The 19,814-nt window shown below is 41.1% G+C and overlaps 1 protein-coding gene across 1 annotated transcript in view; it reads left to right on the forward strand.

Annotated features, from left to right (window-relative positions):
- LOC115242265 (very-long-chain enoyl-CoA reductase-like) overlaps window positions 1-19,814 on the forward strand; it is an 81,364-nt gene that overhangs the window by 56,384 nt on the left and 5,166 nt on the right. The window contains exon 3 of the mRNA XM_029818422.1: window positions 15,828-16,087. Within this exon, the coding sequence (XP_029674282.1) occupies window positions 15,828-16,087 (260 nt within the window). The remainder of the gene's footprint in view (window positions 1-15,827; window positions 16,088-19,814) is intronic.

Consider the following 19,814-nt stretch of genomic DNA (forward strand, 5'->3'; position numbering starts at 1 on the left):
ACTTATCTCTTAGCGTCGTCATTATTGTCGCTTTTGCTCGCGCGCGCGCGATTGTTTCCTACGCGTCTGGGTCGTACGTTCTCCGACTATCTCGTTCTTCCTATTCTCGGCTCACTTGCACCACCTACGTCGCGCAGATTTTATTTTCCGGAAGACTGTCTTTGCGAAAAGGATTTGTGTCGGAGGATATTACGTTTTAAACGTATCTCGAAGATGGCATGGAGTCCCGGCGCGAAGAGAGGAAACGCGCGTTTCTTCTTTTATTCTATAAAAAAAAAATATATGGATTTAGCTACGTTTATTTATTCTCCGATGGTTTGTTCGAATTAAACTCTACGCGATTCACTCGCTGAAAGATATTACGATCGATAAAAATTTTTAAATCCTTCTCGGAGAAAGGCGGGAAAAATATTACATTGCGAGAAAAAAATGTCTCTTTCGCAAATAAATTATATTATCCGGATGGAGAGACGCTACTCGGAAGTGTGTCAAACGTGAAGTTTCCGGGAAAAATACGGAAGTCGAGCTTTAAATTGCAGTTTTTCATAATCAGATTTTGCGCGTTGAATTTTATACAGATTGTTCGTTCTCAATTATCAATTTGTCATGTTGCATAAATCTTTTTTTTTTTTTTTAATAAGAGGTAAAATAAAAAAAGTATATAAAATTCTTTTTTAATACTTTAGGATTCTTCGATCGTGTCGCTCTTTGTTGATGCGCTTTCGTACAATCGCGATTCGACATTTTTAACATCTCACTCGCCTGTCCACGTATCTTATCGTATCAGGCCTGGTTAATAGTGCACAACTATAAATAGTACGCGTTCAAAACGTCACCGTTATGGACCGGAGCTTTTAGCTCCGCCTGTAAAAACGTCGCAGTCCATTAGCGGTGCCGACGATGCAACGTCACTTCGCGCGATGCAAAAATCCAACGCTCCTCCGCGCGCGCGAACAGTCGAGGAATGCATCGTCCGGCTGTTATTATCCATGCTGTCCGTAACGGAACGAAAATAAAATCGGACGCGGTAAAGAGTGCGCGTTCAAAGATGTTAAAAAAGAAATGTGACATTCGCGATGTGTGCAAAGCGTGACACGATCTCTCGAAATATTTCGATGTTTTATCAATCGAAAAAATTATTTTCGTCGTGTATGCAAAAGAATATTATCGTCACACGCGCTCTCCATCTTATTATTAATTTTTTGCAAAATACACGTCAACGTTAATGTAAGCGGGAGCTGAGAGGATATCCATTCGACAATCGCGCTCACGATACTTGGGGATAATTTTCAAGATGAATATTTTTCGATAACGATGAAATATCATTCAAAGGGATCGGCAACGTTACAGATAGAGCGACTCGTCGCTGTTGTTCCTCCCGTTCTGAGACTCCAAAGTGCGGCTGTGCTGCCAATATCGCGCACCGGACGACGTGATATCGGGTCACCAAATCCAGCCTTGTCCCTGGCAGCAGCCGGCCGATAACTTACGCGACGCATCGGCGCGGCACGGCTATTAATATACGCGGATTGAATTTACCCGTAATTACCGTTGGATTAACCGGCGATTTGATTCACGGCTATTCCCGATCGCCCATTGAAAACATTGGACGGAGGCCGCTTCAAGAGAGATCTCTCGCTCCGTCTCTCTCGATCTTATTAAGGCGACGCGATGCATGTAGACCTCCGGATCACAGATATAGACGTTGATCGATCGTTAAAGGATCGATACCGTCCCCTCGAATTTGTCTCATCGGGAATGCGGAATTTAATCCTTTCAGATTTGATGACAGACTTCGAACTTTCACGCGCTCTCCTTGGAAAAATCTTGGAGCGTCTCTCGCGTCGCAGTAATTGCAAATAATAATCCTGCTCGTTAATCAACATTATATAATTACGTAATACAGTGCTCGTTACGCTCGTTAACGATTTAAAATCGAACACGTGTACCTAGTTATCCGCCTCAACGATCAGCTGTTGCGAGCAACAACATGACATATCGTTTATGCATTGTTTATTCTCTCGCTAAATCAGTCACATTTTCAAACCGAGTGTACGTTGTTCCGCGCGAATAAACGGAGATCGGTCAATTTTATCGCGAACTATTTATTTCCGATCTACCATGGAGGGGTAATCGGTGCGGCGTGTCTATCTAACGCGATTAGCCTCCGATCGATCGATCAGACATCAGTTACGTCGAACACGTGACGCCGACAGAAACGTTGTATTTTTCGCAACGCTCGCGGCGAAATCTCGTCTGTCGTTAATTGAAAAAACGTACATGACATGTTTCTCCCTCTCTCTCTCTATCTCGCTCTTTCTCTCTATATGACCTCTTTAAATATATGATACACAATCCTTTTTTTTTTAATCCATGCACACATAGCCATATAGGAAATGTACTATTTCTAATACAGCTCGCGAGTACATTATTATTAAAAAAAATATATAAATTGTTGTTTTATTACAAAAAAAAATATTATTTAACTCTATATTTTTAAATTATTAGAGATTATTATATACAATTGTTATATATATTACAATTATTATTCAACTCTGTTTAATTGTATATATTTATTCCGTCTTGACGATAAATATCGCGGTCGCGCCGCGGCAATTAGAAGGAAGAAAAATGAAAGACGCGTAAGAAGGAGAAAAAAGAGAGCGAATGAACGAGAGACAGACGGGAGTAATATGTCCCGGCTCGTTTGTGGGATTTGTGACGCTGCCGAGTGGATATAAAAAAGGGAGCTCGAAGAGAGGAGAGACAGGAATCCCTTACGCTCTTCTTTATGCTCGATGGCAGGTTTCTCTACACAAAGTGCTTTCCTCTCACTCGCGTGAGAATAAATTATGAGACGCGACTGACTCTCTCTTTCTCTCTCTGGCTAAGCTGGTTGAAAAGTTTTTGATCCTTGTGTACGAGGAGAAGAGGGTCTTTCGTGTGTTTCTCGCGATCGCGACCTTTTCACTCGCGTCGCGCGAAAGATACGAATCGCAATCGCGAACGCCGATGGAAGGAACCCGTTCTTCTACCTCCACGCGTATGAAAGCGGGCGTCACGCTTTTCCGCGTGACTTGGTAATCGATCAGAATTAAATGACAACCTGGACGCGGATATAAATTGCCGACGAGCGACGCGCTACCAGTCGTCGCGACTGATCTTATTAAAAAATTCATGGAAAAAGTTCCGCGGCTGCTAAAATAAAATACGCAAACTGTGAAAGTGCGAGAAAATCGCGATGCTCGGTGATCTGAGAATCTGACACGTTCGTTTTGCGTCTAAATTAATCGCCTATTTATTATAATGTACGGAGAGTACGTGTATATTTCACGGATGACCGCGCGCGCGATACTGTTGCACTCATATTCGCGTTTAGTAACGGCATTTCGATGCGCGAGACGTCGCCTCGATTGTATTTGACGTCAATGTAATAACCATGAATGATATTCGTTAGCGTGTTTGTTTAATATCGGGAAACGTTACTGCTCGACGTCGCGTTCAATTACACTCAATCGGAAATCCATTGCGACACGCGAATTTTTTTTTTTTGCGGGGAGAGCAAAGATCGACGGCCGCGTGTATCGTTAAATCTCGTCGAATCCGTATCGGTATGAATGGTCTTTAATTACGAGTTTATTGATGTCGATCATCGCGCATTCATCGACGCATCGTCACGATCACAGAATTAAAAGCGGAATTTTTGTTTTCTTTTTCCTTTTTGCTTTTTCTCTCAGAATTTTATCCAAAAAAAAATTTTGCCATATAAAAATATTTTATTATCAAATATCTTTGTTGTCGCCTCAATTTAAATACTGTTATTTCTTTCATTTGTGATTAATATCCTATTATCGATAATATCATATTGTGATTAGCATTTACTAATCATTTGATTAGCTCTAATTAGCGACTATCAGTTGATCTCGGCTGTTACAAATTACTATTGTGAAACGTTCTTTCTGGGAAATTAGCTTGTCATTTCAATTGGAATCGCGCATCGTTTTCCTCTCTCATCGATGCACGCGAGAGAAATCAAAACGACGACTTCCGGTACGGAAACTCGAACTTTTTCCATAAGCTCGGCGAGGAAAGTGGAAAGTACTTTGGCGGAGGTATACGCCTCGCTATATAAGCGAAATCTGCAGCATCGTGAATCGAAAATTTATCGCTCGCGCGCGCACACATATATACACACACACACACACACACATGTACACATACGAATCTTTCGTTTACTCTTCATCCATCCATCCACGCCACACTCCACAATTTACGAACGCGTCGCACGTTCGCGTGTTCGAATTATCTCTCTTGCGTGTGGTCTGAAACGTGTCTTCAAATTTTAATAACGAATTTTCTTTAAAAAAATAACTATGAAGCGAACACATAGTTTTCTCACGTAAAAGCCGGGGTACGTGTATGTTTAAAAATCTAATCGCATATTGAATTATAATTTCATGGAATTGTAACTTATTGGATATATACATATGTATATTTATACAATTTAATATATTAAATATTTTATACAATTGAATCTTATTCGTAATAATTATTGCTCAATTAATATGTGTAAATGAGAAATTTCGCTCACCTTGCCAGAGAAAAAAATTGGCATCTCTCGAGAGCGTTTCTCTTTATCAAACTTTGGATTCTTGATCAACTAATGAATAAACGATATGATATGTACGTTTATTAATTCGACTGTTTTTACTACCTGATTATTATGATTTATCTAGACTAGACGGAACTAATAAGATTGCGATTTTCAAAGAGAGAAAAATCATAACACACATCACGACGATTGCGCGCTGAGATACAAAAGCAGATGTGTATTAAAACGCCCACGCGCAATCACGCTCATGTGTATCTACCCTGTAAATGTCTCCATTGTAAATGGATCCTGTCTTGCGCGCGAATTACCGTAACTCATCGCGCGCGAACGTGTCAGAGGCCGGATTAAGCTACGCATTAAATCAGTTGTCTCGCTGCAGCGACGATTAATTTAAATTATCGCGCGTGGGAATTAGAACGCGCATCGAGATGGCCAGTACATCCCCTTAAAAGTGTACGAAAAATAATTACGGTGCAATCGTCAGAACGCAATGTTTCGCCACAAAGTCCACGATATATATGCTTTAATCGATATTAGATTCGATTGTTCAATTTTATCATGGCTGTCGTTATAATCGTCGTTTTTCTTTCAATTTATCTTAAATTATATACGCGTCATTCTCTAAAAATTGGACTTTTAATTTTATGTATTATTATGTAAATTTAATGGCGGAATTTTATAAAGTTTGAAATAATATTCTAATTCCAGAAAGTTATATATTCCATCGCAGAAAGCTATTTCTACGCTTATATCCGAGATTGTAATATGAAGTTATTTCAAAGTTATAAGATAAATATACGTATTCACAAAATAAATGACGAATAATGTAATAACTTAACGATCATCACGGGCACGTTTTATCGTCAGCCGATGCTCGAGGAGTGGAAAATCAGCGGTCGCTATTGATAACAGAAAGATAGAGAGAGAAAAAGAGAGAAATAGAGATAGAGAGAAAGGCTGCTGCTCTCTCTGCAGATTAAATTGTTCGATCGATCGCGGAACGTAAAATGAAAGGGTCTATAGAGGAAGAAAGCTAGAGAGAAAAAGAGAGAGAGAGAGAGAGAACACAGGGCTTCTCTCCACGGCCCTCATAACGCTCCAAGTTTGTACGGACCAATAACCTTCCAGAACGCTATTAAATTGTATGATAAACCCCGAGCATCGCCGGGGGCTTAAGCGGCCGGGATATAAAACGGCGGGGAAAAGATCGCGCCGGTGCACAATAAGTAAACCCCTTGCGCCAGTGAATTTTTGCTGACGCGACTCGTCGTGTCCATGATGCAGCTGTTACCGGACCGATGTGCGACACTGCATGTGCAACATGTTCTTCCTTTTGAAGTAACATAAAGTTCCGCGATCGCGCCAGTCATTTTAAACGACCCCCTCTGCTTCTCTATCGATAATAAATCGCGCTAATGTTTGTTAATTTTCTTGCAATTGAGAAAATAATAATGCGGATAACTTTTTAATATATCACTTTTTATGTAATTAATTAAACCATTTTATTTATTTATTTACTTTTTAATAGAATTATATTATAGCACTCAAAAAAGTGGTATTGCAACTACAGCAAAAATTTTCTGGGTGCGCAAAATTAACCGAGGTACATAAATGATTAGCAAATACTGTGATATCGCATATGTTTCGCATTTAATCAATCTAAGTGACAGAGACAGAATTTATATCTGAACTGTTTGTGAAATTTAGAAAGAATGTTTTTCTGTGGCGCCTATCCATGTTAAGGCCAATCATACTTGTTATAAAGTTTGGCTGTGGTACACAGAAAAAATTAGCGGCAAGAAACAAATGAATATATAATCCTCACGTCTAACATATTTGTATAACGCGCTCAATCTATCTAGCTCTTTTAAACAATTTTTCTCAATTTTTCGATGCTGCAGTTATAATTGGCAGTTATATTTCTCATAAAGATCGTTCTAGCTGTAGTATCGAAACTCATATTTATCCAATGCAGTGATTAACATTTGGCAATGGGACCTAAATTTTCTAGAAGATATTATTAGAATGTTGCTGCTATAAATTCTATATGTAACAGACAATATTCTAACAGATACAAAAAATAGCGATAAATTTTTGTTGTGACACCTAGAAATCTACCTATATCAGCAAGACATTTTTTTGAGTGAGCGGTTAATATAAATTACTTGATAATATTCTTCTTTATTAGCATTTTAATTCTTTTAGGGAATCTTTCTACGCGTTGTGTTTTCTTTTTCTTTTTCAATTTAGTAGAGTAAATAATATTCTTCGGAGAAATTCTAAGAGAAATCGCAACGTGTGTACGCGCGAAATCGATTTCATCGGCGCGGCGAATCAGCGCGTTGCCTTCGACTCGCGTCTTAAACCCCGACACACACACACATACACTATAACATCTGATATCGTCGCGTGCATCGGGCAAAGAGCCATTAATCATATCCCGATATCGTTTAGTCACGGTGTTTCCTCGAGATCGACGCGAGATCCGCGACCGATTAAGTAAAAACCGCGATCCGCCGCAGATTCCATGCCGCCTCTCCGCGAACGCTATTCGCGAATGGAACGTCACCTACGCCGTGATAATAATTCCTATATCCCGTTTCGCCGTCGATATCATTGTATCTAGCCGGCTTTGGGTGCGGGCCGAGAAGATTACGCGGGCGAGTCGCGGGTGCAGCGGCAGCTGCATCGACTGGTCAATGCGTCCGCGGTGGTCGGTGATTAATCACCTTGCTCCGCTTTCGACGAGGGGGAGATGCACTTCCTCCCCTTGGTTATCCCACATCGCGCGACGCTGTTGAAGGAGAGAAAGAAAAAGAAAACAAACAAAAAACAAGGATCCCAGCGATTCCCTTCGTCGCGCGGCAACCGGTCCACAACGATCTTTCTCGGGGGAATCCTCGCGAGAATGCCCGCCGACGACGACGAGGATCCTGGCCTCGGTGCAGGACGACGACGCCTTCTTCCCTTCCCGTACGTTCACCCCGTCGTCGTTTCTTCTCTACCTTCGCGAAGCGGCGGTTGGTCCTCGTAAAAAGGCGCCGCGTGGCATCGTCTCTTCCTCCGCTTCTATACTCTCGACGAGGCGGACCGGCGGATTATGCAAAGCCGTCTTACTCGTCGCTCGTCGACGACGTCCTTCGCTCGCCCATCTCCATCCATTATCGGCCGGGGATCAAATGTCGTCGTCGCACTCCTCCCGAACGACTCCTCCACGGAGTTTGTTAGCCTCTCGCCGGCTCGCGAGGGCTCAGAATCACGTTCGTTCCTTCGTCCGTGTAACATGCGATTGTATTCGCGTGTAAAGCCGTCCGTAGCGACGCGAGTGCACTCGGCAACGGCCGTATTGTGACGTAATGGACCGTTTTTCCTCCCCCCTTTCCCGGTTCGTGCGCGCAGGAAGTTTTAGCGGCGCGAGATAAATATTTTATCGAAAGAGTCTTGCGCGTACAAATCACATACAAATAATTTTTTTTTTTTTTAATTTTGATATCGTAGGAGAAAGATATTTATTAATTCTGAAATAGACGCGAGAGAAGATTTGAGAGGCCGGATGTACATCGGCGATGAATTTAAATCCTGTCTTTAAGACGCTCGCTGAGAAGAGGAAATTTTCTCACCGAGATGCACTATGTATACTCGACGGGATATGTCAGCGTATATATTAGCTTAAAACACTTTAGACACACGTGCGTTATAGTGTCACGTAAGTAATTCTTATTCGTGATTATCTCTCCCAAGGGACGCGAGGCTTTTAAAAGATAATGTTACATAAATGATGGTTCTTATTTTTAATTGTATTTTTAATATTGTACGCATTCTATGACAGGATTTGTTACATAGCTCCCTACTTTTATGTAACTTTTACGACACTTTTTATTTCTCAATTATTTTTGTCCCTACGAGAGAGCAGGAGAACACAATCAATCGTTGAGCGTTCGCTTAATGGTTAATCGATTAGCTGTTTGCCATTTAATCCCGATTTCTTCGGATAGAAATTTCGCGTGCAATTGTCTCCGCAATTTTATTTACTTCTCGTATTCCCCGCGAATGTAAATAGCCGATTAACCGGATTCCCGGGGGTCCTGTAATCTAAGAAATTCCCTCGAAGCGTTAATCGTCGCGCGTGCCGAGAATAATTTCGCGTTTTCTCAAGACATTCGAGACACTCTTCTTCCTTCCGTAGGATTTTAATCGGGCGCGAAATTACTTCTCCTCGTGACTCATGGATCCTGGAACGCGGGCGCGTCTCGCTCGAGATATTACGCTTTCAAGCGAATGTGAACCGGCGGAGTGCAACTCGCGCCGCATTAACTTCGGCAATTATCATATGTGCAACGGCGATCGATCATTCGACGCTGCCGCTTCCGGAGACGTTTTCATTTCCTCCTCGTCCCCCCGCGCGTACCGAACTACTCGCACAATTTCGCGACGTTACGTCCCCCGCGTCTTGGCGATGATAGGTCACCAAGGGGCGTAAAGGCAGGTATTCGCTGCGCAGGTACTTCGCAGCGGAAAATTTACACTAGCGAGGGGATGAACGCACAAGTGGCTCATTGGATCGATTTTATTAATCGTCGAAATCTTTTTGCTAATCAGCTGATCACGCGATTCGGCGGCGCGTCGAACGCGACGAGATTCTAAGATACCTCCGCAGCATCCATGTTGCCGCGGGGATATCACCTACGTTGCACTCGCGTTGTCGCATCCAGCGCGTTCCACGCGCCCGATCTTCCGCGGACGAAGGGGAGCGTCAATCTCCCCGCGCGCGCGAGAAAAACCGTCCGCAGCGACGCGACGAAACGCGGTAAGAGAAGGTGGAGGAAGAGGAAGTGGAGGAGGAGGAGGAGGGGGCGAAGGTGGCGAACGAGGGTCGCGACGAAAGCGACGGATGCGCGACCCAGAGTCCACCCTCTCGCGCTTCCTCGACCTGCTGCCGCTGGCGTGCCACCCAACCGGCCACGACCGGGACATGCATACCCGGCGATGAATCGCGGCCAACTGAGAGAGGGAGAGAACACAGCCCCCTAGACACTACCCCCGTCGGTTGGCTGTGGCATCGCGCACGAAAGCCCCCTGCGCGCCAACCCCGGCAACCCCCGTCTTCGTCGCGCACTCGGATCCGCATGTGGGGAGGGAGGATTGAAGAGGAGAAACGAGGAGAGACGCGATGCGGAGGATGGGCAGAAGAGGGATCGGTTAGACTATCTCGGGGCTACAATGACCGCGAGTGGAATTACTGGGTTAGGTCTGGGTTAGTTTGGATGGATCGGGATTCTTAGAACGGAGACGAAAAGGGGTAGGTCGGGTGAGTGGTAGTTGAGAGAAGGGGTGGCATTTGTCGGCTTGTCCGGAAAGTTCCGTCGTATTTTTCAATCGACGTAATGCGCCGCTTTTTTTAAGTGGCCGGCTATTCGTTTGTTCCGTATTCCGTCTCTTCGGGATAAATTCCGACCGATTTTTTTTTTTTTTTTTTTTTTTTTGAAAGTGATCAAGTGGATGTTTTATGGCATAGTTTTTCCCCCAGAAAGTGATCGAATAAATCCTGGATAAGTTTATGTGACGTCATAAGATTAAACAAAAATCAGAAATATACTATATTAGAAATCTGTCAAGAATCATCAAAAATGAAATATTAAAAAAAGAGAAGAGAGAAAAAGAATTATTTTTTTTTAAAATGATATTTATTTCCTTCGCGAGAAAGAAAGGAAAAATTCGACAAAAATATCTTTTATTGTCAACGAGAAGAGAAAGTGCGATTGTTTTTTTCTTTTTATTTACATTTGTAATTACATTTTAATTTTAATTTATTTTTATTTCAAAGTTTATTACTTTTGCAGTTTGATTTGAATATAATTGTAAGTATGCAATTAGCAGCACGATTACATTCTTTTTTTTTTACGATCTGTGAACGGCACTGCCAAAACAAGGAAGAAATAAAAAGCCTAGAAAATCGCGGAGAGAGAGAGAGAGAGATTTGTCATTATGCCAGCGTATACAACTTAATCCGGATCGATTCGAGGAGATTATGAGCGATCGAATCGCCTTATGCTGAAGAGGCGCGTCCGAATTCGTCTGATATAAATAGTTGTTAATTAATTCGAGCGACAAGACATAACAAGATATCAATGCGACATATTTTGAATTTTCGCTGTCGAACGTTTTTCGGCGAATGTAATGACGCGCACAAGGACACGTAAAAGCGAAGACGTGACTTTATCCTTGAATTATCCTCATAAAACGCGAGGACGCGCGAAGCGATGATATCGTAAACGTAACGACTTCATACGCTGATCCTAATTAATGTCGCGATAAAATACGCCTACGGCGGGATCACGTGGACACACCCAGGATAGTTCTCTCTCGGAAGGACGAGTTGAATGGAGGATAAATTGCTCGACAATAAAGTCTCTCTCATAGTCCCGCAGTGGCATCGCGTTTTGAAATTGGGGTGGAATACCGTTGGGTCGGAATACCCCCGAGGGGTCCGAACACACAATGGCGTTCTGTGATGCTCCAAGTTGTTTACGTCACAAACTCCGAGAGGGGAATAAGGGCTGAAATCGGAAAAAAAGGTAGACTACATGTTGCCGCCTCTTTTTTATTGACCCGATTTGACCGCACGATTCTCTTGTCGCCGAGAGAATCCTGTATAAAGCCGAAAGTAATCGAGAATCTCGTCCCGCGATGTTCGATTCGGTCGACATAAATCTGTCACGATATTCCATGAGCCGTTTCGCACGCATCATTACGTCATAATATCGCAAGAGACATGCACTCTCAATGTCACGTTTCGATTTGAGTATATTAGGTATATGTGTCCTCGACCAGAAATCTTCCAGATGTAAACTTTGTCATCCCACTTTTAATAAATTAAATTTTCAGTACAGAAAATGATAGTATTTTGTCTGTAGTTAAAGCTATATGTTTATTATAAACGAAAGGATATTTATTACAAATGATTTCAGTCCAGTATATACCAGCGATTTTTTTTTTTAAAGTCAGGTGACAATTATTTTTTCGAAATAATGCATTTTTTATGGCTTCAATTATGAACGAAATTATTGTCATTGCAAACAACTACAAACGAGATACTATCATATTCTGTATTGAAAACCTAATTTGTTAAATGTCAAATTTACACAGGCATCTTTGAGATATATTTTAATATCTCTATATATATAATTCGACAATTAATAAAATTCGACAAGATAAATCTTTAATTAATAGTTTATTATGCTTTTGATTTATTAAACACAAGATAGGATTTGCATCGACGGAAACGCTAATGGTTTTTCCTCTGTTTTCTCTCCCCTTTGAAGAAATATAAAATACCGGCTTTATAAACTTTCACTGGTGACGGTGGATCGTTGGCCGCGCTCGGTCGCTGGTAGCAGCTGAAACTTTTAATAAAGCGATCGCAAATCTCATCCTCCCCTCTCGATGATAGAATGAAAAGAGAGGGGAAAGAAAGTGACCCTTTCGATCCGTCGCCCATTTGCTATTATACCGCATCGAAGTTATTCTCCCGAATTGAACGCTTCTTTAAATATCGACCGACTATTAATCGGATTGTAACATAAATGTATGAATCGAACGAGATGTACAACATTTGTTGCAACGTCATAATATCATTGTCTTTGAAACGCGCGTTTAACATTAAATATTTTACGTCGCGATAATTAATAATTTTACGTTATTAATTTTGCACGTGTTTTTTTATTACGATCTATCTCTGACGCAGATAAAAAGAATTTTTTAATAACATGGCAATGAATCTTTGATAAGGAAGGAATATATGTATCGTTGATATTAAAAATAATCAATTTTATTTATGTTTGTTTAGTTTAAATTTTCTTAAAAAAAAAAAAAAAAGTATATAAACTTGAGAGGATTGATCTGACAATTAAATCTAATATTTTCACGCGAGCGAGAATTTCTCTTCCGTGATACGGAAATAACATTCCGTAACTGATGGATGCATTTTAAAATATCCTCGACGGACGAACCGGATGTTGAATAATTGCGAAATTCATCTCATCTTCTCTAGCCGCAGATTCCCCGCTCTTGTTTTAATTATAAGTCTCTCGGAGATATTATACCGCGCGCAATCTATCCGACATATATTTCGCGGTGCGTCCGAAATTACGTTTGATTTATGGCACGAGTAATGTTGCGGCGCTTTATATAGTAATACTTCATCGATAACATCTCTCTCTTTCTCTCTCTCTTTCGCGTGCGCGCGCGAGCGAGCTCACAGCCTGAAATTGGATCAGTAGCTCGGTGACAAAGCAGGTGCAACATGGAGCACATTCGCTCAGAATGAGAGTAATTAATGACTGCGGCGCGGACGCGCGTCATAACGATGAAATGCGTCGACGGGGAAATACAAAAATACGATCTTGATTTTTTTAAAATTATATTTATAAGAACGAGCGACATATGTATATGTCGGCCCTTGTCGAGCAAACGTCGATCATCGATATAAATTTGATTAAATAAGCACGATAATCACATTTCAAGAGAAATATAATTAACATATCTCTGTCGAATTATTAATGGTCCATTTTGTTTTATATAAAATATATAAATCAAATAATAATTTAGAGTATTCTTATTTTGTTTATAATATTTCCATAATTTGATATATTCTTATTCTTTTATTTATATGTATGTGTCTGTAGAAAGAAAAATTGCAATCAAGATAGACGCGAAATGCGGCAATTTTATTGGTGTCAAATTCTTGCCTCGCAAACGGACGAATTAACGAAATATTGCATTTCGACGGTCGCCTAATCAATGCTATAAGTATAATCGGATAACACAGAGGAATTACCTCCGCTCGGCATCGTTGCCTGATAATTGACACGCGTCGCATTGCCGGCGAAATCGAAATAATGCATTTGACGATGATGCGTGATCGCATTATGTCCATATGATTAGCGCACATGCACTTTCGCATTGACGGACAATCTGACATTTCAGCGATAATTTTATATCGAGCATCATGTGTGCATTTTAAAGATAAAAAATTAGTTTACAGTCGCAAAAAAAAAACAATAAACTTTTTAATCACAGCTTCTTTAGCCGGACAGATATCTTTTCAATGAAAATGTCAAATATAACACTATCATTTATCGCAGCTCTCTTTCCGAGCATCGTATAATATATTTTCCTAACTGAAAAAGAAAGAGAGGGAGAGAGAAAATTAAAATCCCGTTAAAGTAAAATCCGTCTTAAAGATTTACTCGAAAAGTATGATTTTTCTCCCTCGAAGTTTAATTCGCCGGAAGCTCGTCAATCGTTAATCACTCGAAAGCCTCGTAAGTGCCTGGACATTGTCTCGTTGAGGGAAAAATCGATTCCGAATCGACGAATCTCTAGAAGAATCTTCCAGATAAAAAGAACTGCATAATTGCGCGATTCTTTTTTCTTCCTTTTTTTTCTTGCGAACCCAAACGGATCCACGTTTGCGGCTCCTGCGGTGCATCCGCACCTAACGGCGCTGCATACGTGCGATGCAGACGATGCGGTATGCGGCATGCGGCGCGTCGCAGGACCGTACGATCGTTGGTGCAAATTGCAGCGAGGGCGGAGGGGGATGAGAGGTGGGTAGGAAGTTTGAAACCCGTCAGGAAGAGAGAGAGAGAGAGAGAGAGGGGGATAATCCGATCGTTCATTAATCCGGGATTATTCGAGCGCGAATGAGATACATGCTCGGTTCGGTGCTTTGCAGAATCCAAAGTGCGTAAAGGCTACTTATTGTTAAATCATCGATCGAATCGTTTTCATTGCACGCGAATGTAACGCCGATGTAATGCTAAATAGGAATAGTATTCGATTGCCGATATCCCGAGCTACCAAGTAACAATATTTTACGAAACGTCAGAAATAATGAGTAATGTCGTTATCACGATTAAAATTTCATAAAGATAAGTGGATAATAATATTTTTAGATATCGATTATATCGATTATGGGAGATACATGGTAAAATATTCTGCCGATAGACTTTCGTACTACAGATATACGGAAATGATTTCCGAGTAGCCGGTGGCATTAGAACCTAAAAATATTATCGGAGCGATAAATACATTGATCAGGCAACCCGAAATTAGAGCGCATAAAACTGTCCGCGGTCGTTCGCCCCGCGATGAAAAATCGTGTCATTCGGACGTGCCCGCTAAAAGGACGCGTTATAATTTAACGGATAAATTATTCATACGTTAGGGCTTACACCCTGCCATTACGTGGACGCACGAGCGGAAGGGCGGTAGCGTGGACGAGAATTATGAATATTCAGAAGAGTTCGCACGTCGTAAATTTAAACATATCGCTTGTGTTTCTGCGACGCGGACATGTAACCAACGCTCTTCACACCGACGCGTATATTTTTGCTTGTTTTTTTTTCTTTTTTCTAAATTCCGTGACAAAATTACCCCGTCGTATTTTGCGGCGACATCGATCGATAATCGATCAATTCCGAGCGCTTTATTAAGCGCGATTATTATTAGCCGCGCAATACCAAGTTCTCGACGTAACTGTCACACAATCTCGATAGTACTCGCGCGATGCAATTTCACGATCGGGAGGGAGGGAGAGCCGGGGATTGAGGTTTAAGTTGCATTCGACTTTACCACGCGATCGCAATATACATGCATATGAATTCGCTTTTGCCGGCAATGCCGAGATACACGTCACCAAAGGACTCGCTCCCTTTGCCTCTCGACTCGCAATTTTCGCTCCTTGCTGCACGGAAGCCGAATTAGAAGAGGCGCCAGGAATCTCTTTCATGCGTATGTGCATGAGCTCGTTGCGTAAACCCTCTGCAGGATCAACCGCAGAATTCCATATAGTTGCGCAAAACGAAAGAGAATTCTCTCGGTAATAGCTGTCATATGACAAAGATTATGGCGCGCTAAGAGCACGAGAAAATTTAAAATAAAAGGAATAAATCAAATTAATTAATTAAGAATAGGAGTATCAAATAACTCGGATCTTTTTATAATAAAGAGGATTTGGAATAAAAATAAATCCAAGCCTGCTTACGTAATGATAATAGAAACTTATCTCGTTTATTACATGCGTGTAGTAATCGCGATTCGAGATATTTTTTTATCAAGTTTTTTCGTATTGCTTAATATTTGTGTCATCGGATATGCAAAATGGATTATTAAACTTGATAATTATATTTAAACATGACTTGTGATTTTGCAGGTGCTCAAAGGACCGTTCATGTGCTGCACAATTCGGAGCAGCCAGCCTCGGTATTCGCTATTTTAGAATCGGGCAGCAAAGTGGTGCCATTGATAGCAGACGGCCTGTTCGATCTGCTGATGTTAAAAATGACGAATATCTACACTAGTAAAAAGCAGACGAAGATCGAGTCGAAGGGACCGCGCTTCGAGATCGGCGACTTCTGCGTCAAATTGGGCAGCGTGACGATGAGTCAGAATTTCAAAGGCGTCCTGGTGGAGGTAAAAGCGACACTCTCTATTTCTCTCGAAAAGAAAAGGGATTCCCCGAAAGCGACGAAAATCCGCCCGTCAGCCGCGAATTTCTTTGTGATCCGCAGAATTTCCACTTCTTTCTCCAAACGATATTTATCGTTTTGAACTCTCGCCCCAACGTAACGGATCATCATTACTTTTAACTCGGAAATTCATTTCTCTCCCAAAAATTCACATTTAAAAATTATTTTCCTACCATATAAATATAAGAGCGAACTTATTCGGGATATTATGGATGTTTTTTGCTTCCGTTCTTTGATCTCACCGCAAAGATCACTTTCCGGAATCTAGATCGAATGGAACGCGATCTCGTTTGGTTTCGAATTTCTGAATCTCGCCGAGTGCAATGAATTCTTGATCGGGAGATAGGACGCGTTAGCCCCTGCTACTTCCGGTGTTCCTTGCCAATCACGCGATGAGCGTGCATTATCGATTGATAGCTCACGAGACCCCACCTTACATACATGCAAACCGCATACGTACGCCTGTTATAGTTATGCTTTAGGGGCGGCACGTGAGCGTCACGCACCCCTCGCATCCTCATCACGTCGCATGGCGAATACGTGTCTCACGTGTCAAACTCGCCGCGTCAAGATATTTCATGCTGTCACCGATCCACGAGCACCGCACGAATAATCGCTTAATTAAGTTCGGACATCGACGATAAATCACACTGTCGGTTCATCAATACATGCATATATATGATTCCCTTCCCCTCTTCATGTATTAATTCTTTCATTTTGATGAAACTGATAACAATTTTTTTTCTCTTACGAGAAAACAGACCGATGTAGGAAATTGAAGATTTAAAATAAATCTTCGCCAAACATTTTTTTTTATAATTAACATGCCAGCACGCGCGAAAAATGATAATATTTAATAATTAACGGATTGTTATCGCATCGAATTTTAAAAACTGTCGTTATACACGGCATATACGATCGATCGAAGGCAGTCGCGTGAACACACGCGAATATTTTATACGCGCCCAGCATCGTGCAACGTGTTCACGCACGTGCGAACGCACGCGCAACCACGTGCATATTGAACGCTGCATTCGGATGCACTGTGTCGCGCACCTGTAAACATACAAGGTACATATTACACAGTACGTCATTACAATTGGTCGCTTGCCGACATTACGGGCTTATTGTGCATCCGCGTACATTCAACACAGGACCGCGATTTTGCCTACACAGTGTGTCTTTTAAAATTATCGCTTTTCTTCTCGTTTTATTTATTAAATGTCAATATTCGTCGCGGCAATTATATAACACATTCAATCGACTCGCATTCAAACCAGTGTTGCTCATTTGAATAGCGTAGTGTGTGTCGTAATAATTAATAATTTTATTGCATAAATCGCATAAACATATTTCTCTCGAATATTTCTGCCTCTATTCTCTTGAATAGAATTAGTGTATTATCACAAAAGCAATGAATAGTTACCGATGATGTTAGTTAAAATATAGTATTACATATCAGTGTAATATCACTGAAAATCAATTGGAGATAGTGGCAGTTTCAGTCAGTGATATTTTAAAATGCGTCGTATATATTGTAGTTCGTTCCATAGGTTTTCGAATAACAATAGTCGAAAAAACATTTGTCGGTACATTTGAAATTGGTTATAAATTGGTTTATTTTATCTCATTTATTTTGATCTCATTTGAAAGATAATTTAATACCGAACAAAAAGTTTCCCATATATATGCGTCGAAAAATGCTTCCTTAAAAAGTTAGCGCCCAAAAACCTCTAAAATCACGGTTATTTTTTACATTTTTATAAATATCAGGGGAAGTATGCGTCTTTTAACAAAAAGTACCGAAACAAAAGTTGTAATCAGGGAAAGTATGCGTCTTTTAACAAAAAGTACCGAAACAAAAATTGTAGAAAATTAAATTATCATTCAAATGAGATCAAAGTTATTGTATTGAGTTGAATGGAAAGTTCCTGCCGTTTTTTCGATCTTCATCTCTTGGTAACAAACGGAACGAACTTTCCGTTCAACCCAATATTATAATGTTACATATGAGATAAATTTATAATAATATATTTTGTTAAAGAGATAAATTTAGTTTGACCAAGAATCTTGTTTATTGTTTGTGGAAAAGTAATACTTATATAATTCTCAATTTTTAATGAATACTAGTTATATGTGTTTCATTCCAGATACGTATATGTTTTCCTAAAAAATTAGCAATTCAAAATAAAAATAGATAAAGATTTAAAAATTTTGCAACGATTATTCAGTGTAATTTTACTGCTATAATCATCAATGGGATACATAAAACGAAGGAGCAAAGTGCGAGTGTTTTTACTGAAATCTTCGGTGAAATTTGCATCATTGCTTTAATCGCTGATTCAATTTGACAGAGTATTTCTTGAGAAATGTAAGTACGGCAAACAATATTCAGACATCACTTTTATACCAAATTTGCAAGAACCGTGGAAGATTCCGTGTTATTTCCTTCTTTTTTCTACATCACGGCGTTTCACTCTTCGGCGCAGCTTCCGATATATTTTCCGCAGCTCGCAACAGATTCATCCAGCCGTGCCACACACACACACACACACACATACACTCACACACACACACACATACATACATACATACATAAATATTATACTCATGTGTGTAGACACATCCGATACCGGCTTTAAATGCTTCAGCGGCCATTCGTATCGGTAACTGCGCCGTTTGTACAGCGGCCGCGACGTCAAATACGTCACGATAACCCCCCGACTACCCCATCAATTTCAATGGAGAAAGCTCCGCGAGGGTCGCGTTAAATCTCGCAGCCCCTCGTCGACCTCCCCGAGTACACTTTTTCTACACGGCTTCCTGCCCCCGAGAGCGGCGAATGCTTCCTTCCTTCCGCTCTCCTGTTGGCCACCGGGACTCCCGCGCTTAACTGCAATCACTTATCAGCGCATTGCCAACGTACGGTGCAACCGTTGCAGCTTAACATCGATGACCCAGAAAGACGCGCACTTTTCATTACTGTTTCCCAAAGTGAAGCGAGGTATCGTTACGTTTCGCTGCTTCGTGACACGCATACCGGCGATTTGATACACGGCTGCGACCCGCAACCGCGATTTTTCGCGTGCGCGAGATTCACTGCCGACATCATTGAATGCGCCAGCACCATCCCGTATAATGCTATCTCGCCCGGCTATGCACGACCGAATTATCCGGCGAATTCCGCATCGCAAATTTTAGTTTAATTGATGTTCTCGTATAAAGGATAATCTCGGAAAAACTCGAAGACTTTCACTTAAGAGATTTAAATATTTAGATAACATATCTCAACTCTTTGTATAATAAAATCAATAGAAAAGAGATTATAATAGAGAGCATTTCTCTTGCTTGTAAAATGTTCGTAAAAAAATAACGAGAGATGCGCGAAGAATTTACCATCCAGCCGCACTCGCGAGATTGAAACTCTCGGGATATAAAATTACTGAGCAAATTTTCGCAAGTCAAAAAATGACAGCCGACGAGTTCTCTCTTCCTCTCGGCGAATCCTCTTCGTTCTCATTTTTCTAGTTTCATTCCGCTTATCGAATTGCTCGGCCAAAGTACCAATTTTGCAGCCGGGCGATATTAACTTTCAGCCAGGCTCCCTTAACATAGTTGTAAGGCTGAAGAGTGGAAGGAGAAATAGTGAGGGGTGGGGGGGGGGGGAAGAA

The sequence above is a fragment of the Formica exsecta genome, unplaced genomic scaffold, assembly GCF_003651465.1.
Source record: "Formica exsecta isolate Colony F162 unplaced genomic scaffold, ASM365146v1 scaffold59, whole genome shotgun sequence".
Lineage (NCBI taxonomy): Eukaryota > Metazoa > Arthropoda > Insecta > Hymenoptera > Formicidae > Formica > Formica exsecta.